The 26736-nt window shown below is 41.2% G+C and overlaps 1 protein-coding gene across 2 annotated transcripts in view; it reads right to left on the minus strand.

The window, feature by feature from the left end:
• LOC126355975 (dipeptidase 1-like) overlaps positions 1–26736 on the minus strand; it is a 746627-nt gene that overhangs the window by 75216 nt on the left and 644675 nt on the right. For both annotated transcript variants that reach the window (XM_050006585.1, XM_050006584.1), the window contains exons 5-6: positions 23610–23760; positions 4436–4505 (exon numbers count right to left, since the gene is read on the minus strand). In XM_050006585.1, coding sequence (XP_049862542.1) covers positions 4436–4505; positions 23610–23760 — 221 coding nt within the window. The remainder of the gene's footprint in view (positions 1–4435; positions 4506–23609; positions 23761–26736) is intronic.

A 26736-nucleotide genomic window follows, 5' to 3' on the forward strand; every position in this document is an offset into this window, starting at 1 on the left:
GTATAATCAGCATAACAGCTCGTGTATCCAAAATGCTGACAAGAATAATATGGAGGAGAATGGGAAAGGAATTTTAGGTGTGTTAGATGACGACCAGTTTTGCTTTAGGAAAGGTAAAAGTACCACAGAGGCCGTTCGGACGTCATGTTGATAATGGAAGCAGAAGTAAAGAAAAATCAAGACAATGATCGTAGGATTTGTCTATCTGGAGAAAGTATTCAGCAATGTAAAATGTTCTAAATTCTCAGCAAAATGATGTAAACTATAGGGAAAGGCGCGTAATATCCAGTATGTATAAGAGCCCTGAGTGAAAAATAAGATTGGAAGATCAAGAACAAAGCGCGCGGATTAAAAAGTGTGTAATTTAGGGATGTGGTCTTTCACCCCTACTGTTCAGTCTATAAATCGAAGACGCAATAATGGAAATCAAAGAAGAATCCGGAGTGGAATTAAACTTCAAGGTGAAAGGATAACGTTGTTATCGTAAGTGAAAATAAAGACGAAGAATTACAGTATCAGCTGTCTAATGATTACAGATCGCGAACTGAGAGTAAATTGTAGGAAGACGAAAGTAATGAGAAGTAGCAGAAAAGACAAGAGCGAGAAATTTAACATCACAAGTGGTTATCATAAAGTAGGTAAACTTAAGGAATTCTGCGACCTCGGCAGCCAAATAACCCATGACGGATTGAGCAAGGAAGACGTCAGAGGCAGACTAGCACTATCGAAAATGGCATTCCTGCCGATAGAAATCTATTAACATCAAACATAGGATTTAATTTGAGAAATAAGTTTCCCAGAATGTACGTTTAGAGCACATCATTGCATGGACAATGGAAAAACAGGAGCAGAAGAGAATCGAAGCATTTGACATGTTGTGCTACAGGAGAATGTTGATAATTCAGTGGAATCATAATGTTCGCCATGAGTAAGCCTCCACAGGATTGGCGAGGAAAGGAATACATAGAAAAAACCGACAAGAAGAAGGACGGGATGCTATGACTTCTGTTAAGGAATCCGCGAATATCTTCCATGTTAGTAGATGGAGATGCACAGGGTAAAAAGTGTAGAGGATGACAGAGATTGCAAAACATAATTAAGGACGTAGTTAGCAACTGCTAGTCTGAGGTGCAGATGTTGGCACAGAAGGGGAATTCGTGGTGGGCTGGATCAATCCAGTCAGAAGACTGATTACTCAAAAAGAAAGTGACTATTGCTTTTATTTTATCTTTATACTTGACGATGCATGACTACAATAGGCTGAGAATCATCGTATGCACCTAAGTAATGGAATATCTAACGTTTGATAGTAAATTTTATATAATTTTAAAAGTAAATATGTTTCAGATGTTTAGAAGGTACATTAGCATATCTGTTCATAAATTGTAAATCTTAATTGTGTATTCTAGTTTTCTGACATGTTCCACACCCCAGAAGATCTGCTTATCACTATGGATCTATTGCTATGGGAAGTTCATCTAATCTAATCCACTTTTCTGAACTGTGTGAGTCGACAGTAGCTTTGAAATCTTGGATGGCCAAAGCTGAACCAGTGAAGAAATAGTTTCTTGATTCTTAAGATCTGCAGTCCACCTTGTCTCATCAGGCATCAAAGTGCATATCGTAAATCGGGTTTACTACGTTAAAATGCATAGAATGTTTTACGGACCAGTTTCGTTTTGCCCACCCTGTCTGAACACATTGAAACAACACTCGAAGAAACGCTGAGAAGGTAGTGGTGCTTTCGCTACAATATTCATAGATATCTGTTCAGATAGCAGTACGTGAAAATTTGCTGGGGAATCGCCTGGGTTGTCAGGTCGCGGACCATGAAACTGCGTGAGTTTTATCTTTGACAAAGGACTGCTTTATGTTTTATCTTAACTTTGGCAAATATTATCCCTGCCACTAACTGCAAAAGCAAATGCATTGCCCACTTACAAAGTTTTTCACCATCAGTACTTCAAGAGGCAGCAGCGATATCCAGGTCGAGCAGCTCCTCCACAGCAGGCATTTTGAATTCTGATACGGCCGTTCCACGGCGCATCAACTGATACGCCTTTTGAAGAATGTCAGAAAGGCTACGAAGTAGCAGGTTTATTACACGGTCATATTATGAGACGTATCCCGAACCTTCAGTACCGTGTGGCACGAGATACCATTTCACAAGCTTCTCGTCTTTCACGGAATTATTCATGCCCAACCACAGCTGCACAAACCCTAGTGCTCATAACAAACACGCTTTCTGCATTATATGTAGTTTGACGGCTTTCCCTTCACATCCACTAGCTCAGATTCCTGCACAGAGTCTGAATACACCTGTCACAATACCAATTTGTCGGATTATGAAAATATTGTTATATATAGACAGGAGAGTGACTGTTACATGCACATTTCATATAATCTATTATGTTGTTAAAAAAATTTAATCTCTAATAATAATTTATATATTTATATTCAGCATCGGTCTTCACAAGATTGTGACTATCTTCACTCATTTAAGTTAATAAAACACACAAAACAGAATTTCTTATAGCTAGCATAAATCGGAATTCTTCTCACACACACGAATTAGTTCGACAATGGGTCAAAATGATCGACTAAAAATAATAACTAATTCTTTGACTAACATTTTTATTTATAATAACTTGGTGTTGTGATAACCATGCACATAAATGTATTCAATTTAGTTGCGACGCACTGTCACCTAGGAGGCCTGACACCATAACGTAAATTATCGAACTTCTTATACATTGGGTCGCTTCGAAACTACACGTCTCTTCCTGCTAAAACAGTTTTTACAGTTTTCTTCCAAACTTCCATGTATCTCCAACGCATGGTCGTAGACGTATGGTTGACGACATGTGGAAGTTTGCGTCTAGGCTCTGAGTCGTCTACGGACATCCAAATAGTGAGGCCACCGCTCGCGATAAGCGTGAAATCCGGGTTCGAGTCCCGGTCAGGCACAGATTTTCATTGTCATTCTGTTCCGCATCCGATGGTTGCCCTTATTCGCAGTTGCGAATTCATTGAATGTACCAATGAATTTCTTCGCAGCAAATATGAAGAACGTAGTTGTGGCATTGCACTCGACATTAGCATGAACTAGGATCGTAAGATTTGATATCCCTGCATTTTTTGGCTAACCTCATGGAATGCTTGAGCTTCTACGACCCTGAAGCATCCCAGTAAGGTCTGTCCTCATCATCGCCCCTCCAGGAGTTTGAAAGAAAAACTTACTTAATGGAGAATTTAAAATGTTATGGAACAAGAATTCAATATGTTGTTAAAAATATGTCTATTGTCTTGTGAATACAAATATACACTGGCACTCTTTCCTTTCCTTGTTTCTTTGAATCATTTTTTATTAATTCTTGTTTAATGTAATAATTGTTGTCGGTAGTGCTTCTGTTTCGCATCACAGTTTGTGCAATCAAGAAATTCAATGTTTTTCAGTACAATGAACCATTTTGGTAAAGGGAAAAGGCTGCTCGTTCGGTAGACAACTTGCCCATGAAAGGCAAGGGATCCGAACTAGAGTCACAGCCCGCTATACAATTTTAATCTGCCTGGAAGTCCATATTCCGTAGCGAGGATAAAATTCATTCGAGAAGTATTTTATTATTGAAAAATGCTCACTATGTTTAGTTACATCCAGAGTTCAGCAGCTACATTACAAAATTTTTAGGCACGCGATATTATAACGCGATCCGATCGTAAAAGATGAAGGATCGTTACAGTTACCTCGTTGCAAAACAGTCAAGTTACCAAAGTAAATTTATGCTTTTGTTTCAAATGCTGCATTACCTCAAGAGATTGTGATTCACAAAACAGATATACCTTTTTCTGTAAATTTATTTTATATGCTATATTTTCGACTAATGTTGTCCGTTCCTGCAATTTATTTTTTTATCGATTGTACCTTTATAGATGGAAATTTCAGACGATTAACATACTTATAAGATACTGTGAAGAACTGATAAGAATCTTCAAAGGAAGAAGGGATAAGAAATGTCTTTTGGTATAGGTTATAATTTATGGTCAATTACGAAAATCCCCTAAGCCACCGTAAGACTTGCAAATAATGTTCTGGGACATAACGAAATCGGCCGAATATTCTCCTTTCCTTTTTACGGTTACCTCATTTCGGTAAGTGATATAAAAATGCAGTAAACGGTCCACGAGAATGCAATATATATCTTGAACGGCATTTGCCATTCGCCGACCATTAGTTGAACTCGAGGTGGTAGTAAAGCTGAGACCGCGCTCCCAGGGAGCCCCGTAATGGACGGCGGGCCCGCTATTTAGAATTCCATTAAAACTTTGCGCGAGCACCTTAACGCCGCTCGCCTGGATCATCCAACAACGCTATGATATACCCATCGGCGCAACTTTGCATGTATTGTTAGCCTGTTAAGCTGTTTCTCGTAATTACCTTTCCAAACTGAGTGAGTCCGCCGTGCTCAGGAAACTTGGCTTCGTGGTCAACGGAGGACGAGTCTGCCCTGCAACAAAGAGTTGCCGAAATCAGCAATAGTATTATGTTGACGAAATGTTTGATGGGCGTTCATACACAGTTTGGCTCTCAAAGATATGTAATTAAGCAACATGTATCCACTGTTACGTAGTGGAAACATAAATAATACTAAAAGCAACTTCACTACAAAAAGTCAAGTTTTCAATCAAGTCTCTTAAACACGTAACTAATCACATCAATTAACTAGATCAGATTAATATACTATCTTTCAAACTGTCGTACTAAAATATGTTTTTGTCATTATGTGTATCAAAAGCAGCAAAACATGTTCATCGGCTTTTGATCAATACTCCATCTAAATCCCAAGTATTGAAGACATATTTCTAATGTTAATTAAAGGATTCTAGTGCTTTTCAGGTCACAAATAAATACCTCGTAGATGGGCAGTCATTGTGAAAATTTCAAGTAATTTTTTTTTCATTGGCTGTCCTAAAACATAAGCTACTTTTAATACAAAAGAAATCGTGGCTGAGGGTATTATATTGAGTTGCACATTAGGGACGCAAGCATGCAAGTCAATAAATAAAATATTTATTTTGCTTGGAGCGTTTCGCCTCTTTATATCAAGCTATCACCAGTAGTTTGAAACATGTATGCATTTTACTTTGTAAGGAGTACTTTCAAATTACGTTTTCTAAAAATTCACATTTAAATTACAGTTTTGACTTTTGCACCTTTTCCTCAATACGCGCCTTATTACTTTCTGTGTGGGTTAACATTGTTCTACATGTGCTCCATCTGTAAAGCAGGTGAAGCTGACACGCTGTCTTAACACTGGACACCATTTTTAATACAGAATGCAAAGTGAACACGCATTCTCCCACCAAGTTAACTCGTCTATGTTATGAAGTACTGGCGAATATAAGACGTACTAAGGAATGCCTAGATTCAACGGTTATATTTCTGTGTGTGTGTGTGTGTGTGTGTGTGTGTGAGAGAGAGAGAGAGAGAGAGAGAGAGAGAGAGAGAGAGAGAGAGAGAGAGAGACAGAGAGAGAGAGAGAGAGGGAGAGAGGTAGAGAGAGAGAGAGAGAGAGAGAGAGAGAGAGAGAGAGAGAGAGAGAGAGAGAGAACTTTATGGAAATGTCTGATTCTCAGATGTTTGTATGTGTATGGTCACTATTAAGTTGCTTCATTTCTCCTTTCACTTTTGAAAATATGTTTCATAATGTCCTTGTATTTGGTGGAGTTATTTGTAGTGGTTATTAATTCTGATAATTATCAAGTTTTTCATATATTTGTGAGGTAATGGCTATTTTAATTTAAGACATCTACATCTACATCTACATCCATACTCCGCAAGCCACCTGACGGTGTGTGGCGGAGGGTACCCTTAGTACCTCTATCGGTTCTCCCTTCTATTCCATTCTCGTATTGTACGTGGAAAGAAGGATTGTCGGTATGCTTCTGTGTGGGCTCTAATCTCTGCATGTGTGGAGTGAATACTGTCGCACTTCGACATCTACTACTTTCTTTATATCTCGTGCTAAAATTCCTGCTGCTTCTTGTTCCGGCATACATTGCTTTTTAGCTTACGCGAATGTTAAAATTCGTCTGATTGGTTAAATGTGTTTGAAGGATGTTTGTTGATTTATATGCCATATAGAGGTTGGTTTCCTTAGGAAGTATCTTTGTGCTTGTAAACTAACATATATCATAGTTTTGTGAGTTGAAAGTATGTGAACTTAATGAGTTCATAGACACAACTCTAAACATAAATGATATAAAACTTAGCTAGAACGATAATTAGTGAATATTTAATAATATTTATTCAGATTACGTAACAAACAGGTGTTTCTTTAGTACACCTCACGGAAAAACGATTATAAAATTTCTCACTGATACTGAAATGGTGTGTCTATGCCCTAGAGTTTCCAGTTTTGATGCACTTCGTAAATATCAAGCACATCTTCCATCGTTTATCTTTCCTATTGTAGGTCATTTCATTAATGAGGACTTTTAGCGGCGTGGCGGAAAGAATCTAATGACGCACAACTAGGGACAGGATTAACAGAGAAATCTTACACAAGTACACAATACAAGCGAAAACGTTCCAATGAAAGTAGGCCTGCAAACGAAACATTTACATCACCAATTCTACATGTACATGTACAAGATAACTCCGCAAATCACAGTTAAGTAAGTGTCAGTGGGTTCGTCAAATAGCCTTTAAATTACTTAATTACTGTTGCACCCTTGAACAGTGTGTGGGAAAAACCAACACTTAATTTTTTCCTGGCGATTTCTCATTTCTCCTATTTTATTATGACGATCATCCCTCCCTCTGAAGGGAGAAGCCAACAATAATATTTTCACACTCTAAGGAGAAAGTTGGTGACTGCGAAGACATGGTGGTAAACCGCCTGTGACTTCACTATAAAACGTAGTCTTGTAATAGGGCTCGAATTTCAAATCGGTCTGTTGTTTGGGGTAATAACCTGCAACTACCGCCTACGCGGTTCGAGGCATCATGTCACGGATTTCACGGCCCCTCCCGCCAGAGGTTCACGTCCTTCCTCTGGCATGGTATGTGTGTTGTTTACAACAACACACATACCGTTTAAAGTAGTGTGTAAGTGTAGGGACCGATGACCTCAGCAGTTTTGTCCCTTAGAATTTCATCAACATTTCAGTATTTTGAACTACCGCGAGAAATGCATGGTTGAACACAAATGCGATATCCAACGGCGCCTAAGGGTTACTCTGGTGTACTTGACCTTTGTAATGTCCTCGACATACTGCAAGGACCAGTCGTGCTCCAAACAGTGTTCTGTGTACAAGTGAGTGCGGGGTTGTCGTAGGTAAGTGAATTACAACGTGACAAAATTGTTCGTGCAAGTGAAAGGGAGCCAAATTATTGGTGTTTAGAGAGACACCATATCGATCAGTTGTACAACATACGGTGAAAGTGGGAAAGCGCAGTCCGCTAAGTCACAACGCGGATGGAAGCCTGTGTTGAGTAATCGTGACAAACGGTCGTTGTAGAGGATTTTGACTATAATTACTGGGATGGCATCTGCAGATATCACTGTAGAAACGAATTTAGCACGCACGAACCCTGTCTGCATCAAAACGAAAAGAAAAGTCTTCCACATGCCAGGGAATGTCGGTTAGTTGGAATTGCGATGCCACTCCTCAGTGCTACAGATTCCCGTGACAGGAAACCGTGGACTACAGACCAATGAAGAATGTCATTTGGTCGCATAACTCTTGTTTTAGAGTGCTTCTAGCATCTGACTGAGTTTGCGTGCGGAGTGTCAACTAAAGCGGGAGTTCGGTGATGATTTGGGCAGCCATACCGTTGGACCCCTTGGGCCTCATGGGCACTCGTAAGGTCGTGTTGCTTTTAAGGGTTGTGTCACAGCTTTGGCTGATTAATTCCAAACCATGATCCAGTTCCCTCATTGTGAAAGTGTGTTCCAAGACGACAAGCCTTGTTCATAAATCCCAATTTGTCCAGGACGGTTTTATCAGCACGAGGCACAATTGCATTTACCGTGGACACCACAGTCACCATATCTCGAAATTATTCAGCCGTTGTTGTGTATTTTGAAGAGAAACCTGCGTTGACGCTGTCCATCTCCATTATCGTTTCCTGAACTCACCACAGTTTTGCAGGACTTTTACTTATCCACAAATGGATGCTATTCTGAGAGCCAACGAGTTTCCTGTACCGTGTTAGGTGCGCTAATGTGTTGTGTACTGCTGTTTCCATACTTCTCTCCAACCCCTCTAGTGACACACTTTGTTATCGATGTAACTCCTAATTCATGCAGAAATATCTTGGGGCGGACATGTGTCGAGGACGTGGCACTGTTTCAAGCCACCTCCATGTTAACAAATGAAGTAATTCACACAGAGGTGGCGTGTCTGCTGCGAGTTGCATCGTGATCCGCGCCATAATTGCTTATAGTCACGAGTGGCGCAACGAAGCGAAACATGTTGGAAGCGTTCAAATGGCGCGGCGTTGTTTACATACATTCAGGATCATCTGATGTGCCTCAAAAATGTTTTATGTTAGAGATTCAAATCTACATATGTCTCTGTAACTAGTGTGTCACTAAAACTTTTGCTTTTTATGTACAGAGTTAGAAAGCACTGTTATGGGAATCGCCCACATTTATTGCTATGTAGTCTTTCTCCTTCCATTTTGATTTTTCCCCGCTCTTATTGCCAGATATAAATTGAAAGTGAACTGGTTTTATTTTCGTTAATCCCTATGAGTATTGTGATACTTCGCGTATGTGTAAATCACAGGGCAAATTATCAAAAGTTTCAGTGGGTTTTAGGTCAAAGGTTGCTGCGTACGAAATACATCTAATATACCGAAATTACTTTTATTGGTCGAAGGACAGTGACACCTGTTTGCAGTTCAGAGTATAGGTGATACATTTTGAGGTTAGGCAGCGACGAGCTACGGCGCACCACACTCGACGCTATGACCGTGCGGTAAGTGAATTTTGGCTCATGTTTCTCTTTCGTATAGGGTTTATGACGTCATTTAAAGTCATATTTTAAGTTAACATTGTATTAAGCTTTATTTTAACACAGTGGATACATAGATTCAAATCAACCGGAAGAATAGTATACTTTGTACACATAAATTTTTGTTGTCTGCCGGCTGCGGTGGTCTCGCGGTTCTAGGCGCGCATTCCGGAACCGTGTGACTGCTACGGTCGCAGGTTCGAATCCTGCCTCGGGCATGGATGTGTGTGATGTCCTTAGGTTAGTTAGGTTTACGTTGTTCTAAGTTCTAGGGGACTGATGACCACAGCAGTTGAGTCCCTTAGTGCTCAGAGCCATTTGAACCATTTTTTTTATTTGTTTTTGTCTGCACCAGCAGTTTTATTCACGAAACATTCAGTAACAGTTTCGTCGCACAAATTGAGTGTGCTTCAGTGATCAATGAATGTGAAATGGCAGTTTGCTGCTGATATAACTACAGCATTTTGTGTTCCGTAGAAAGTACAACAACACAAGTCAAAAACACATACACTCCTGGAAATCGAAAAATGAACACATTGACACCGGTGTGTCAGACCCACCATACTTGCTCCGGACACTGCGAGAGGGCTGTACAAGCAATGATCACACGCACGGCACAGCGGACACACCAGGAAAAGCGGTGTTGGCTGTCGAATGGCGCTAGCTGCGCAGCATTTGTGCACCGCCGCCGTCAGTGTCAGCCAGTTTGCCGTGGCATACGGAGCTCCATCGCAGTCTTTAACACTGGTAGCATGCCGCGACAGCGTGGACGTGAACCGTATGTGCAGTTGACAGACTTTGAGCGAGGGCGGATAGTAGGCATGCGGGAGGCCGGGTGGACGTACCGCCGAATTGCTCAACACGTGGGGCGTGAGATCTCCACATTACATCGATGTTGTCGCCAGTGGTCGGTGGAAGGTGCACGTGGCCGTCGACCTGGGACCGGACCGCAGCGACGCACGGATGCACGCCAAGACCGTAGGATCCTACGCAGTGCCGTAGGGGACCGCACCGCCACTTCCCAGCAAATCAGGGACACTGTTGCTCCTGGGGTATCTGCGAGGACCATTCGCAACCGTCTCCATGAAGGTGAGCTACGGTCCCGCACACCGTTAGGCCGTCTTCCGGCCCACGCCCCAACATCGTGCAGCCGGCCTCCAGTGGTGTCGCGACAGGCGTGAATGGAGGGACGAATGGAGACGTGTAGTCTTCAGCGATGAGAGTCGCTTCTGCCTTGGTGCCAATGATGGTCGTATGCGTGTTTGGCGCCGTGCAGGTGAGCGCCACAATCAGGACTGCATACGACCGAGGCACACAGGGCCAACACCCGGAATCATGGTGTGGGGAGCGATCTCCTACACTGGCCGTACACCTCTGGTGATCGTCGAGAGGACACTGAATAGTGCACGGTACATCCAAACCGTCATCGAACCCATCGTTCTACCATTCCTAGACCGGCACGGGAACGTGCTGTTCCAACAGGACAATGCACGTCCGCATGTATCCCGTGCATCCCAACGTGCTCTAGAAGGTGTAAGTCAACTACCCTGGCCAGCAAGATCTCCGGATCTGTCCCCCATTGAGCATGTTTGGGACTGGATGAAGCGTCGTCTCACGTGGTCTGCACGTCCAGCACGAACGCTGTTCCAACTGAGGCGCCAGGAGGAAGTGGCATGGCAAGGCGTTCCACAGGACTACATCCAGCATCTCTACGATCGTCTCCATGGGAGAATAGCAACCTGCATTGCTGCGTAAGGTGGATGTACACTGTACTAGTGCCGACATTGTGCATGCTTTGTTGCCTGTGTCTATGTGCCTGTGGTTCTGTCAGTGTGATCATGTGATGTATCTGACCCCAGGAATGTGTCAATAAAGTTTCCCCTTCCTGGGACAATGAATTCACGGTGTTCTTATTTCAATTTATTTCAACACCAAGCAGCACAATCAGCAGTAGAAAATACGGAAACATTTAACACTACTAGTCTAGCAGTTACGCTAAACACGTACAGTCAGCAAATATATCTTTCATTTGATACTTGCTCGTAGAAATTCTGTTTCTTAGTTTCGTTATACTGTCACCTGTCAGGTAAGCCTTTCTTCTTGGAACCTTTTTACTGGCGATATTTTATCACACAAGACATCGAAATCAAAATTGTTAACTAGCGGCAAATTTATTTTCCCAGTACGTCTCGACAGATTATAAGTGTTTACTGGACCGTGCCTCGAACTCGGGACCTTTGTCTTTCGTGGAAAAGTGCTCTACCGACTGAGATATCCAAGCACGAGTCGTGTTTGGGTAGCTCAGTGCCCGCGAATAATAAAGGTCCTGAGTTTTAATCTCGGCCCGCCATACAGTTTTAATCTGCAAGGAAGTTTCATATCAGCCCACACTCTCCTGCAGAGTGAAAATTTCATTGCAGAAACTTCTCGGCTTCTTTGCAATGCTTTAAGAAACCCACGGTTGCTGGATGTTATGACCTTGCCTGTTGTTAAGGCAGTAGGTTTGTCAGGTGCAGCATGCAGCCAGACATTCTTACTTGCTTTGAATGAACTTAGTAACCCTTTTCCTAGTGCGCTAAGATCCCTGAAATCATCTGGCCCCATATTACACAGAAGGAATCGATTGTCCTTGACGTTGGCAATTACTTGAATCAAATTTTCTGGGTGAAAAGGTATTTTGCCCTTTAATAAGGATAAAATTTCTATGACACGTTAGGAAACTCTCCCCCACATCGAAGAACGTTAAGTTTGCCGCAGTGAAATACTTACGGATGATCAGTTTTGGAAAAGTGTCCTAATATTTTGATTTTGTCTCAAAAAATCAGCAGATTCATGCTTATTTGCGGATGAAGATCATATGAAAAATCTGATTTATTATCAAAAACTTCCAGTTCCGTTGCTTTCCTCTGAATGCTGTAGTTCACTTTGTGTAACGCAATATAGAAGCAGTTTTGAGACAGTCTGCAAAACTGCGGGAAACTTTCTAGATATGTTACCGTTTCTTTCATTACAGCAAATGTACCATATATGTTCTTCGCTGCTCAATATTTACGACTTACAAAACATCCAGTGCTTCATTAACTTCGTCTGGTAAAGCTTCCAGCGTCTCTGTGGGAGCGTCACTTTAGTGTGAATTGCTTACGACACCCCACCAGGCACTCGTGCCAGCCTCTTTCGGTGAGAATCGTGCCTACAACAACGTATAAGGCTCCAATACTATCTCAGTGGGGCAGTGGTTAAAGGAGAACCCGTAATTTGGTCACCAGCACCTAAAATTTATGTCCGGCAAAACCTCAACATCGAAATATACAGCACTCTTGTTGATATGGTAGATCCGCAATGATAAAGGGGCTCCAGAAGAAATTCGTAACTCACTAGATTGACAAGTACAGTATTTTATGCAAACAAGCTGAGGACACGTTGAAGAATCTACACCTACATATATATTTACATAGGTATTTTGCAATTTTTGTGCACCACCTTCTCAATTGTCTATTATTCCAATCTCGTACAGCGCACGGAGAGAACGAACACATATATCTTTCCGACGAGAACTGATTTCCCTTATGTTATCATGGTGATCGTTTCTCCTTATGTAGGTCGGTGTCAACAAAATATTTTCGTCTTCGTAGGAGAAAGTTAGTGATTGATTGGAATTTCGTGAAAAGATCCCTACGCAACGTATAACGCCTATGTGTTAATGATCTACATCCCATATCTTGTATCATTTCAGTAACATTCTCTTCCCTATTTCGCGATAATACACAATATGTTGCCCTTCTTTGAACGTTTTCGATGTACTCCGTCAATCCTATCCGGTAAGGATCTCACACTGCGCAGCAGTATTATAAAAAAGCATGGACAAGCGTAGTGTAGGCAGTCTCCTTAGTAGACCTGTAACATTTTGTAAGTGTCCTGCCAATAAAATGCAGTTTGGGTTAGCTTTCCCCACAATATTTTCTATGTGTTCCTTCCAGTTTAAGTTGTACATAATTGTATTCATAGGTATTTAGCTGAATTTACAGCCTTTAGATTTGACTGATTCATCGTGTAACGGAAGTTTAAAGGATTCCTTTTAGCACTCATGTGGATGATGTCACACTTTTCACTATTTGTGGTCAATATCCAATTTCAGCACCATACTGGTATCGTTTGTAAATCGTTTTGCAATTTACTCTATAAGATCGCAATTTCACCTCAATCCTCTTGTGTGGTACAGCGGTAAAAGTCTTCAGGAAATCTAGAAATACGAAATCAATTTGAAATCACTTGTCAATAGCACTCAACACCACTAGCGATTATAATGTTACTTAAAAACCGTGTTGATTGCAAATATTTTTATTCATATGACCGGTTTCGGTTCATTCAGAACCATCTTCAGATCTGATATTTCAGTTACAGGAGTAACCCGTCCAAATCCAGCAGTTTTCACATGCTACGTCACATCTGCATGTAGCATGTGAAAACTGCTGGATTTGGACGGGTTACTCCTGTAACTGATATATCAGATCTGAAGATGGTTCTGAATGAACCGAAACCGGTCATATGAATAAAAATATTTGCAATCAAGATGGTTTTTAAGTAACATTATAATTTCGCTGATTGCTGTTGTCCCATAAGACATTATGTCTGTTTTTGCAAAACTACTAGCGATTAATGAGCTAGTTGTGTTTAAGAAGAACGATGTTTTCTAAATCAATGTTGACTCTGTGTCAATAGACCGTTGTCTTCGAGGTAATCCTTTATGTTCGAACACAATATATGTTTGAAAATCCCGCTGCATATTGACGCCAATAATATGGGCCTGTAATTTAGCGGATTACTTCTACTACCTTTCTTAAATATTTTTGTGACCTGTGCCGCTTTCCAGTCTTTGGGTACAGATCTTTCACCTAGGGAGCAGTTGTTAAGTAAGGACATGTTCTATCAGCAAACTCTTAATGTAACTTTACTGGTATATAGTCAGGACCGAAAGATTTCATTTTATTAAATGGTTTAAATTGCTTCACTACTTCGAGGATATCTACTTCTAAGTTACTAATGTTAGCAGCTGTTCTTGGTTCGAATTCTGGAAGCTTCAAATCGTCTCTTTTGACGAAGAAATTTCTAAAAGCTGAGTTTCGCAATCCTGCTTTAGCAGTACCGCTGTCGATAGTATCTAAATTTCGAGCTTCTGTAAAGGATCGCCAATCTTTCAGAGTTTGGGATTGTTTAGAGCAACATAGAAAAATCTCCGAAAGTAATACAACATAATGTCCCGCATGTGAGGACACCTCTGCTGACCTTCCACCGACAGAAAGGACACAGTGTTGCAAATCCCAGAAAGTGTGAACTACTCAAAATTTGAGCAAGGAAACTTGTCTGAGAATTTTGGGAATGAAACGCAACGATCTCTAGTGTTTTCACTTTGCAACATTACAATCCTTCCAATGTACAGAATTATATATGAATTACGAGGCACTGTTTCCTTAATTAATATACTGACATACATTTCCTAATAATAAAAACATATTCAAGTTATATCAGTATTCCCCTTGTGCTGCATGCCAAGATAACGCTTTTATATTTGTTCATAAGATTCACAAAATAATTACAGCTATACAGAAAAAAACATGGTAAAACTATATAGAGTAGGCGAATGACAAGGGTCCGTAGTTAAGATTCAGTAACTCCTGGAATGTGGAAATTACAGGTGTTGCAACAGTCAAGAGGCTACATGCAGTCACTCAAAAAGTCTTGGAAATAGAAACTATACTCGATGATTAGAGTACAGCATTAATTCACCCGTTCCAAAGAAAAGATGAGACTCACCCCAACAACGGGACTGAGTTCCCTCTTTCAAGTGACTTACTACATTATTTCAAAAAAGCAGCTGGCTCAGCATTTGAAAGAGTACCAAAGAGATTTCAGACAAAGGCGATTCTGTGTGAAAAAGTATTATATCCGAAATTTATAATCACTTATCAAAGAATAAATGTACTTATGCAAGGTGTCATAGAAATGCTGCTATACACTTAGTGGGATTGTTGAGTGTGTAATGAGGAACAAACTGTGGATTGAAACCCGTATGAGGAAACGTCCTCCCATGGCGCTACGGAGTGCCGGCGCCCACCACTAGGCGACTCCTTAGGCAGCAAACGTTGATTTGTACGCTGACGGAGGTGGAACGTCTAGCAATGATATTTGTTATTCAGTGATCACGATTGTGTGCCACTATTTAGAAAATTGAGCTAGCTGCAGTGTAGAAAGGCCTTATCTTTTATAAATGTGATGCTTTGTTACATCGGATGATGACGGTTTTGGACATACACAGTTCATTCTTGTCCTGGAACCCTCTAAAATCTCGAATGTTTGTCGGTGTACAGGAAAAAGCCAAATTGGAGATGGAAACCTATGTCTGAAACTGTCATACACCGATGCATTAGAACATCGTATTCACATGAGTCAAGACCTCTCTATGTACCCGTTAGCTCCATATTTTCCACTGGCAAACGTGGCAATTAGTTGCAATTGCTGAATAGCAGACAACATCGCTAGATGTAACGCCTGTGATCCGTCAGTGTACAAAGTCATGTTAGCTGCCAAAGGAATGTCTTAGTAGCAGAATCTGATGCCTCTAACTTCAGCGCTCCTTAGCGTCGTTGGATGGTGCCTCCACGCACAGATTCTTTTCTTAGATTTGTTCCTCAAGACACACTCTACAACATCTCCCAGTTTGTCAAAAGATTTCTTGGACACCCTGCATTAAATTTGTGAACTAACAAGAAGCATATGAGCCGACTGAGAGGGAAACACTATTCAACACCATAAAAACGTTTGGAGATGACAACAAATAACTGGCAGTTACAAAATACACAATTTTAAACGCAACTCAAATTTGTAGATAGAACCACACAAGCTTTTGATATCATAACTGATGTAAGACAAAGAGCTGGATTTTCCCGACTACTATTCAATGGTATAATAGCAAATGTAATTATCGAATGGAAGAAAAGAAAACAGCTATTACAAAAGCATAACTGGGAAAAAGAGGGATAGTCTGAGAATTTATGTTTGGGCTTTTGCAGATGAGCTTTTAAACTTAACTGAATTGATAGAAAATGCAAAAATGTAGATAGATCTCCTCCATGAGACAGCTTAAAACCTAGCCTAATTATAGCTTTAGAAAACGTGGAGTATAGGACAGATACGTAGGAGTCACCGAAACACATAGAAACTGAACATAGGAATTAAAAAGGTTACAAAATTAAAATTGTAAATGAAAAAATACAACCTGACATTGGACAAAGTACGAAAAGTAGTGAACGTGGAAGTGCCTTTTGAATTAATAAAGGAACCTGGATAAGAAGGAACCATTCAGCAAAGTTGCAAGACTCCTGCACTGCAACACCGTCATGAAACTTGAATGTCTGCATCTTGAGGAATACCTTTCCTGAAATACAACCAAACAACAAGGTCAAATAGTACAGAAAATAATCAGGAAAAATCATGGGACCAATGTATGACAATGGCAAATGGAAATGAAAGTATAGCAAGAAGTTAGACACAATGAGGTAAAGAAGAGTTGTAGCCTATGCATGCCTACAGAGATAAGATGAAACAAGAATAACTAAACTAGTTCTTTACTTTCTTGACCGAAACCCAAGAGCAGCAATCAAGTGGATCGACGAAGTTAAAGCAGACCTTAGAGAAATGGAAGTGAAGGGGAAAATGAAAGACAGGAAAGTTAGAGCAAGAAAAATGCCTTAAGGGCTTTCAGAAATAAAAGACAGTAGCACATTGTGAAAAAAATAAGGGAGCAACACACAGACAGAATGAAAAACTACGGGAAGGAGAGAGAGAAAAAGAAGGGGTACATTCGTTACTTCATGTGGTCCTCAGGTGCCAAGCAAATTTAAGCAACAAAAGAAAGAAGATCATTGTACTAATACATGTAAAAAAATTCAGTTATATCAAAATGTGAATTCGTTATACATACTTACGTTTTGAATTCGTCAACTGGTCCCTGTCACCCATAGAATTACTCCAACTAGTACATTTCATACCGAGGTTTCGGCCGGTCTTAGCTAGACACTCTAAATTCTTTCAATAAAGGATCGTATTCGCACTCACTTTTATGGGAATATTTGTGATCAAAGTATACTTCACAAATATCAGGTTTCGCTGTTAATGTTGACATAATTTGTAAAAAGTGACAAAGCCTAGAGGCAAAAATACAAGAAGTCGTATTTCTAAATATTATCTTCACGTAACAGACAGAATTAAATGTCTTATTTCTTCTCATATACAAGTAAAAGTGTAATCATAGACGTACTACAGTGGTTCCCAATCTTAATGGGACCATTACCCCAAAGTGTAAATAGATATTGGCTGATACTCTACACGACAACCCCCCTCCCCCACCGTCCCCACCACCCCGCTCTCATCCCTGCCCCAATGATCCCAACATCATTAGTATTAAGGCTCAACTAAACTTTGGAACGAAACAGAATTTTCTTTTAACATTTTTATTTTTAAAATTATGACTGGTAGATTAAATGTAGTATTTTTAGATATTCCCTTAAACCCCTAACTAATTAATCAGTTAGACAATTGGTACAGAAATTTTACAATAATCTTTTCTATAAAATTATGAAACAATTCCCAGAGCTAATTATCGACTCTTGCTTCACCAACACCCCACACTTCCATATAAAATAAACCAAATAAAAATGTGTACACTACACTTCCTGTTTTAAAAAAACTTGACTGTGGGAATCGTTACTTCTAAACTGAAGACTTAAGGCTGCCAATGCTTCGTTTCTGACCACTGCAACTAGTAATAACAATGTCAGTAATAATAATACAGTGTAGACCCTACAGCAGTTACTGTCGTGTTGTATTACGTATTATTTCGTTTCCTTGTTATGAAGCGAATAATGAAGCAGTTTCAGGTCTATCGCAGGGTCTACCTAAATTCGGAGAAGGTGTTTCTGTGATATCTATATGTATAAGTGTTACTGTGATACATGCTTGGTACAAGATATAAATTATTTTTGTTGAGAGTAGAATATATGATGAAGATGTTGTTAATACAATCGTATCACAAACTGTAGCCTACACCACAATGTGTCACGCGTTAATGCTAGCATTTGACAGAGAAGATGTAGTTGTTAGTAACTTCTGTAATCCATATAAGTCTTCTGAAATAGTGATACCAGTAATTATATTATATAGTTCTGTTTTGAGATCGAAAGAGTGTGCTTGTGGAAACATATCATGGCTGTGGCTAAGCCATTTTTCCGCAAAATCCTTTCTTTCAGGAGCGCTAGTGCTGCAAGATTCGCAGAAGAGTTTCTGTAAAGTTTGTAATGTAAGAGACGAGGTATTGGCAGACGTGAAGCTGTGAGGGGGGGCCGTGAGCAGTGGTTGGGTAGTTCAGATAGTAGAGCATTTGCCCACCAAAGGCAAAGGTCCCGAGGTCGAGCCTCTGTCCGGCACACAGTTTTAATCTTCCAGGAAGTTTCAGTGTACTTGTGTTTTCATCCTTAGCAAATATCATTGCACCTGTCAGGTGGTAAATACTGGAGATCACAAATAGCGCGATTACAAATATTGTGGATGGATGCGTTACAAATCAAGGCGCCGCTGTTATTCCGCAAGTACGATGAGTGCTAGAACGGTGACACTGTGATCTCTTCATGCTCGTCACGTGCAGGTTTGTTACGCTAGTTGGTGGTTGTAAGGATATGTGTGCATGGACAGGATAAACGACCGATTGTCGGGACCAGATAGTCTTTAAGAAAATTGAGGGTTTGAGACTGTGGAATGTGAAAGGCCGAACTTAAAGCGGTGCAGTATACGCGATTGCAGTTATTTTCCATCAGCGGAACAGTAATTTCCGGAATAAATTCGCTGCAATAGTCCACGCTTCACAGAGAAATTCTACAGATCTATGGTTAAATCACAGTTTACCTCACGGTAACAAGGACAAAGAAATGTCATTGTTATATCCCTGTGACAAAAAGTCGTGCTGTATTAGAAATATTTTGGCCATGGAGAGTTGCGCTTACGGGCTACCAGCTACATGCCTACCTTATCATATATTTCTATAACTTCTTAGAAGAGTGCTGTATCTTTTAATGACTAAACAGCATTTACATAACACACTTCAAGCTCACCCCTTGTTTTCTTGTACTGCCATGACAGACTCGGTACATTGTCGAAAAGGCATGTATGTGAATGTAGTTGTTGGACATTCTAAATATCATAAATGATGTCTATTTCAATTTCATACCTGTTGCATAAGACTGGCGCTACTTTGGCCACTTTGAGAATGCAAATCATGTTTGCTTTAAATACACGCTACAATGACCTTAAGCGATAGATGACTATGAGACTGGACGTGGTGAGCTAATGTTAGGCAAGAATACGTTTAAGACGACAAAGGCGTATTACCAACATCTCACATACTTTGAAAGAGGTCATGTAACAGGACTACGGGAATCTGGTTGTTCCTTCTGCGGTACCGCAGAAAGATTTGCCAGGAATGTAGCCACTGTGCATTATTGCTGGCAGAGTTGGTTATGGGAATGTACGGTCGCTAGAGGCTCAGGCTCTTAAGGCCACGTGGCACTACCGAGAGGCCAGACCATCGTGTAGCTCTGGAAATTCTCCAGCAACTGATTTCATATATATCTGCATTTACATGGATACTCTGCAAATCACATTCAAGTGCCTGGCAGAGGGTTCATCGAACCACCTTCAAAATGATATATTTTTACAGTGTCGTATAGTGCGTGGAAGGAATGTACACCTATATCTTTCCGTTCGAGCTCTGATGTCATTTATGGTGGTGATCGTTCCTCCCTATATACACTCCTGGAAACTGAAATAAGAACACCGTGAATTCATTGTCCCAAGAAGGGGAAACTTTATTGACACATTCCTGGGGTCAGATACATCACATGATCACACTCATAGATCCACAGGCACATAGACACAGGCAACAGAGCATGCACAATGTCGGCACTAGTACAGTGTATATCCACATTACACAGCAATGCAGGCTGCTATTCTCCCATGGAGACGATCGTAGAGATGCTGGATGTAGTCCTTGCCATGCCATTTCCACCTGGCGCTTCATTTGGACCAGCGTTCGTGCTGGACGTGCAGACCGCGTGAGACGACCCTGCATCCAGTCCCAAACATGATCAATGGGGGACAGATCCGGAGATCTTGCTGGCCAGGGTAGTTGACTTACACCTTCTAGAGCACGTTGGGTGGCACGGGATACATGCGGACGTGTATTGTCCTGTTGGAACAGCAAGTTCCCTTGCCGGTCTAGGAATGGCAGAACGATGGGTTCGATGACGGTTTGGATGTAGCGTGCACTATTCAGTGTCCCCTCTACGATCACCAGAGGTGTACGACCAGTGTAGGAGAACGCTCCCCACACCATGATGCCGGGTGTTGGCCCTGTGTGCCTCGGTCGTAAGCAGTCCTGATTGTGGCGCTCACCTGCTCGGCGCCAAACACGCATACGACCATCATTGGCACCAAGGCAGAAGCGACTCTCATCGCTGAAGACGACACGTCTCCATTCGTCCCTCCATTCACGCCTGTCGCGACACCACTGGAGGCGGGCTGAACGATATTTAGGCGTGAGCGGAAGACGGCGTAACGGTGTGCGGGAGCGTAGCACAGCTTCATGGAGACAGTTGCGAATGGTCCTCGCCGATACCCCAGGAGCAACAGTGTCCCTAATTTGCTGGGAAGTGGCGGTGCGGTTCCCTACGGCACTGCGTAGGATCCTACGGTCTTGGCGTGCATCCGTGCGTCGCTGCGGTCCGGTCCCAGGTCGACGGCCACGTGCACCTTCCGCCGACCACTGGCGACAACATCGATGTACTGTGGAGACCTCACGCCCCACGTGTTGAGCAATTCGGCGGTACGTCCACCCGGCCTCCCGCATGCCCACTATACGCCCACGCTCAAAGTCCGTCAACTGCACATACGGTTCACGTCCACGCTGTCGCGGCATGCTACCAGTGTTAAAGACTGCGATGGAGCTCCGTATGCCACGGCAAACTGGCTGACAATGACGGCGGCGGTGCACAAATGCTGCGCAGCTAGCGCCATTCGACGGCCAACACCGCGGTTCCTGGTGTGTCCGCTGTGCCATGCGTGTGATCATTGCTTGTACAGCCCTCTCGCAGTGTCCGGAGCAAGTATGGTGGGTCTGACACACCGGTGTCAATGTGTTCTTTTTTCCATTTCCAGGAGTGTAGGTCAGTATCAACAAAATATTTTATCATTCAGAGGAGAAAGTAGGTGATTGGAATTTCCTGAGAAGATTCAATCGCAAAGAAAAATGCCTTTCCTTTAATGATTTCCAGCCCAAAGCCTGTATCATTTCTGTGACACTCTCTCCCATATCGATGGCCGGAGTGGCCGAGCGGTTCTAGTCGCTTCGGTCTGGAACCGCGCGACCGCTACGTCGAAGGTTCGAATCCTGCCTCGGGCATGGATGTATGTGATGTCCTTAGGTTAGTTAGGTTTAATTAGTTCTAAGTTCTACGGGACTGATAACCTCAGATGTTAAGTCCCATAGCGCTCAGAGCCATTTGAACCAATCTCCCAGTCTGCCTTTGTTTGAAGTTTTTCAATGTACTCCGTCATTCCTATTCGGTAAGGATCCCACACCGCGCAGCAGTATTCTAAAAGAGGACGGACAAGCGTAGTGTAGGGAGTTTCCTTAGTATGTCTGTTACATTTTCTAAGTGTCTCTCCAATAAAGCAGCATTTGGTACCATAGTGTCGTAACGAACTGGTGCAAATTGTTTGCTTCAACGACAGCTTCAAGCTAAATGCCAAGCAGGGTGCACTCAACCACCATTTGCGACCTCCGTAGTGTCAAAGGAGACCACATTGGATGGCAGTTGTGTTTTCTGATTGAAGCAGGTTAAGTTGAGGGCCTGCAACGAACCTCTCTGCGTTATTGGGACACTGGACCTACATGGAGGTTGTCGTTGTTGTTGTTGTCTTCAGTCCTGAGACTGGTTTGATGCAGCTCTCCATGCTACTCTATCCTGTGCAAGCTGCTTCATCTCCCAGTACCTACTGCAACCTACATCCTTCTGAATCTGCTTAGTGTACTCATCTCTCAGTCTCCCTCTACGATTTTTACCCTCCACGCTGCCCTCCAATGCTAAATTTGTGATCCCTTGATGCCTCAAAACATGTCCTACCAACCGATCCCTTCTTCTAGTCAAGTTGTGCCACAAACTTCTCTTCTCCCCAATCCTATTCAATACCTCCTCATTAGTTACGTGATCTATCCACCTTATCTTCAGTATTCTTCTGTAGCACCACATTTCGAAAGCTTCTATTCTCTTCTTGTCCAAACTAGTTATCGTCCATGTTTCACTTCCATACATGGCTACACTCCAAACAAATACTTTCAGAAACGACTTCCTGATACATAAATCTATATTCGATGTTAACAAATTTCTCTTCTTCAGAAACGCTTTCCTTGCCATTGCCAGTCTACATTTTATATCCTCTCTACTTCGACCATCATCAGTTATTTTACTTCCTAAATAGCAAAACTCCTTTACTACTTTAAGTGTCTCATTTCCTAATCTAATTCCCTCAGCATCACCCGATTTAATTTGACTACATTCCATTATCCTCGTTTTGCTTTTGTTAATGTTCATCTTATATCCTCCTTTCAAGACACTGTCCATTCCGTTCAACTGCTCTTCCAAGTCCTTTGCCGTCTCTGACAGAATTACAACACGGAGGTTATGGAGAGCGATTTCATATGACATCAGTATCAGGTTTGTGGTTATCCCACGCGTCCTGAACGCAGATTTTCATAAGTCTGATGATTCGATAAGCTGTGCTACGATTCATAAACAGCATTCCAGGGATGTTTCACAACAACTTAACGCTCGCTCACATACCAATGTTGTAACCCAACGTGCTCTACAGAGTGTCAACATATTTCCTTGACCTGATCACCACATCTGTCTCCAGTCGAGTACTAGCCGGACGTCATCGGACTTCAACTGCAGCGTCATCCACAAACGTCAAGGATGCCTGCTCTGACTGCTCAAGTGCAACAGGCATGGGTTGCATGCCACAAACTGACATCTGACACTTTACAACACTATTCATGGACGTTTTCATGCTTGCATTCGACATTCTGGCTGTTACACAGGTTATCAATGTATCAATATTTTACGTTAGTAAACTCGCACTCCCATTAACATGTGAGCTTCCAATGTTAATCACTTAAATATGATACCTATACGAATATATTTCTGATATATCATTACTGTAAATTAATCATTTTTTTGTAATACAATTTCCTTCCGCCAGAGAGAGAGAGAGAGAGAGAGAGAGAGAGAGTTTAAGCCGATTATATGGAGCTCATTCATAATCTGTGAATATTACCACCAGGTTGGGAAACACTGCTGTAGAAGATGCAGGAGTACATACAGTAAGGAATGGTGTACAGCCAGTTTATCACTGCCAAACAGACACGAGTGACCACAGAAAACAGCAGGTGTAACAGAGAGAGTATGTGGCTGATGGCGACGTACCAGGGCGTGTGGCAACTGTGGGTGAGCGTCATGTAGCGGACCCCTAGCGTGTAGAGGACCCGCAGCACGGCCAGGCTGCTACCGATGCTGTGGCCACCCTCCACGCCGATCAGGCTGGCGATGCGGCGTGCCGCGTGCGCCGACATTATCTCTGCAACATCACGGGCACTCGCTATCAATAGGCCCGGCAGTTTGTAGTTTGTCGCAGTGGGTAATTGTCCAGAAAATGATTCCAAACCCATTGTAAACAGAAGACAAATAATCTTAAAAGGAAGGCTATTTAGCGATAAAACTACAGTAAAACTGCTAATGATTCATAAGGTATTATTTACTTAATTGAATACTATTCAGTAGAAATGTCACTTAGGCCGTACAATACTGTGCTCCGATTAGCATTTTGCGAAACAAATGTATTCTACAAATCAAAAACATCTAGATTATTGGTAATGTAGCTACAAACATGCAGAAATTTGAGATGATTAATTCGACCTAGCAACACCGTTGATCATAAATAAGTTTGCAATCGATGTAAACTCAGAAACTTCATTTATTAGAACAGGATACTCTACGAATCGTAATTAGCAAGCATACAAATCCTTCATCTCTGGAATAATTCCTCGTCTGTTCACATTTTCATTTAAAACTGACTACTTTCCTCCAGTTTATGGCCTGCTCTAGTCATTTTCTCTATCACTTAACAGTCGTTCTCCGTAAAAGTCATTTTTGTGAAATATTACAGCTTCAATGACATTTGAGCATATTCATATTTAGATTTTTCGAACGATTTGAAAAACTTCGCAGAATCTCTGCCACATTGAAGCAATCAGTTGGCCAAAAACTTCAAAAGTGGACTTCTTGAAAATCTATTCAGGTGTTTTGAACTAAATTATTTCGCTGTTACCTCGATTGAGACTTTCCGGAGCTCTTTGCTGACGTGGAAGTTGAGCTTCGTCAAGTTGAAGATCAGCAACAACTTGAACACTGTTATTTCAAATTTCGTCAAATTTAAAAGACAAGATTTCCTTGTAACATCAGTAACAGCTTCTGTTATTTCATACAAATCATTGATAGAAAGTTAAGACTTCCATAATTATACATTAATTATACATTTCAATTTTTTACTCTACGAAAACCTGCAATAGGCGTTGTTGAGTTAAAGTAGCACTCAAATCTTTGCAAGTAGTCATTGAATCCTGTCGCTTTGTCTGATACCATATTATCAGTTCCTTTGTCAGCCCTCAGCCGTATTTGCTCTATCGATCGGTAAAATAAAAGTACATATAACTATAAATAACAAACAATAATCACAGTTCAACAAAGTTTTCATCAAGGTCAATACGTTGTTGAACAGTAGAATAATAGAGAAGGTAAGCATCACTTAGTGTCTTTCTTGCCTTTCGTCTGCCACTATTTGAACGGAGCACAGTGTTTCGGTGAGTTGGCTTCAAAATTTATTAAATATCCCACAACTCCAATAAATTTCGATGGTGGTAACATTTTTTCAGTACAATCCTTAAAGATAGGATCATGTTTGCGAGCGTTATAATGCACAAACAACGTTAGAGGGTCTTATTTGTGAATTCGTTACTGCAGCCCTGAGACTCTGTCCGAAATATTTGATTCTTGTCGTAACATTGGCTTTTGAGGCTCGAATGTGTTAACTTGGTCAGAGTGAAAAGGTCTTTGACGAGATAAACCAAGGTTTTTGTAGAACAATTGTTCTTAGAATAAACGCCGATAAAATGCTCATTCGCTGCGAGATCTTCAGAAACGTCTCTGAGGAAAACAGGAAGTAGTTCAGTTTGCGTACGCCAGAAGTTTCATCCAGTAAAACTGAAAATAAAATCATCATTTTTCATTATTTCGTCCACAATTCCTGACAAGTCTATAGCTGCCGTCAGCTCGAGAGTTTCATTGCCATGAACATGTTGAAGACATTTGTAGCCATCTCAAGATTTTAATTCTGTCTTTGTTCAACTCAAGCCTTTAAAAAGTCACGAAGTTGTAATTTTAATTGTTATTACTGTCTCGCCAGGGACTTAGTGCACCGAATACTTCCGTAATGCTTTTCGAGTATCCATCATTTGTGTCAACATAAGTGACGATATCCATTGAACAATGTCAGTAGATTCAACGTTTTTATAGTTTTGGTGCAATTAATATGAAGAATACTTATTACGTGATTCCTTATCCGCTCTGACACATGCTAACAGTTTGAAAATCAATCGCAATGGAATCTGCTTTCTATTTCATGGACCGCCTTTCGAAAATGATTACTAACTTGCGTGCACACAGATCAGAACAGATATGACAAATTGTTTACTTATGTCTGTTGAGTTGAAACCATGAATTATGCTTCATCCAATTTTTAAAAGCTGAAAACACTTAGTAGGTATTTAAGGATGAAGCTGAAAACCATAATATATTTTTGTGTTATGCGAAATAAATGTAGATAAACGCAAAATTATAGAGACAACTCGAGTGAGGTTGATCTTCTCTACTACAATGCATGTTTTTTTGTTTTTCAAATACGTAATATATTCCGACACTTCAAGTTAAATTTGTAGACAGCAGACTACTAAATTACAGTATTTTCATGCTTTTCGTAAACCGAATAAATTTAAACTACAGTCGATTCTCGAAAACCTGACACTGGATAATTCAAGACCTTCAATAATTTGAAATTCATCCAGGTGCCTTGAAAAATACTCGATAAAATGGGAAAAAAATAGCAAAGTGTTTTGGCTACCTCGGTAAGTTTAAGCTCTGCTAGTAAGGACATCTCATCAATGCCTTATGATTTGAAAACTGGGCTTCCAGACTCTCTATTATATCAGGTCTGTCTACATGATTTCCACTGAAGCGTCCCTGCAAGTGAGATTCCCAGTAAAGGCACGGTCCACCTGTCTCTTCCTTCTCCGACCTATATACTTGTACCACTGTCTGCAGTCTACTTACATTCCGTGTTGTACTCAATCCGTGTTTCCTGAAACAGTGAAATGCCATGAATGTTGAAAACAGCAAGTGTGTTTCAACTAACGAAGAAAGAGATCTGAAGAGTGGAATTTCGGAAAAAGATCTGAAAAGAGTTCACTATTTTACTTTCTACATTGTCGATGACTTTAAA

Source organism: Schistocerca gregaria, chromosome 3 (genome assembly GCF_023897955.1).
Source record: "Schistocerca gregaria isolate iqSchGreg1 chromosome 3, iqSchGreg1.2, whole genome shotgun sequence".
Taxonomy (NCBI): Eukaryota; Metazoa; Arthropoda; class Insecta; order Orthoptera; family Acrididae; genus Schistocerca; species Schistocerca gregaria.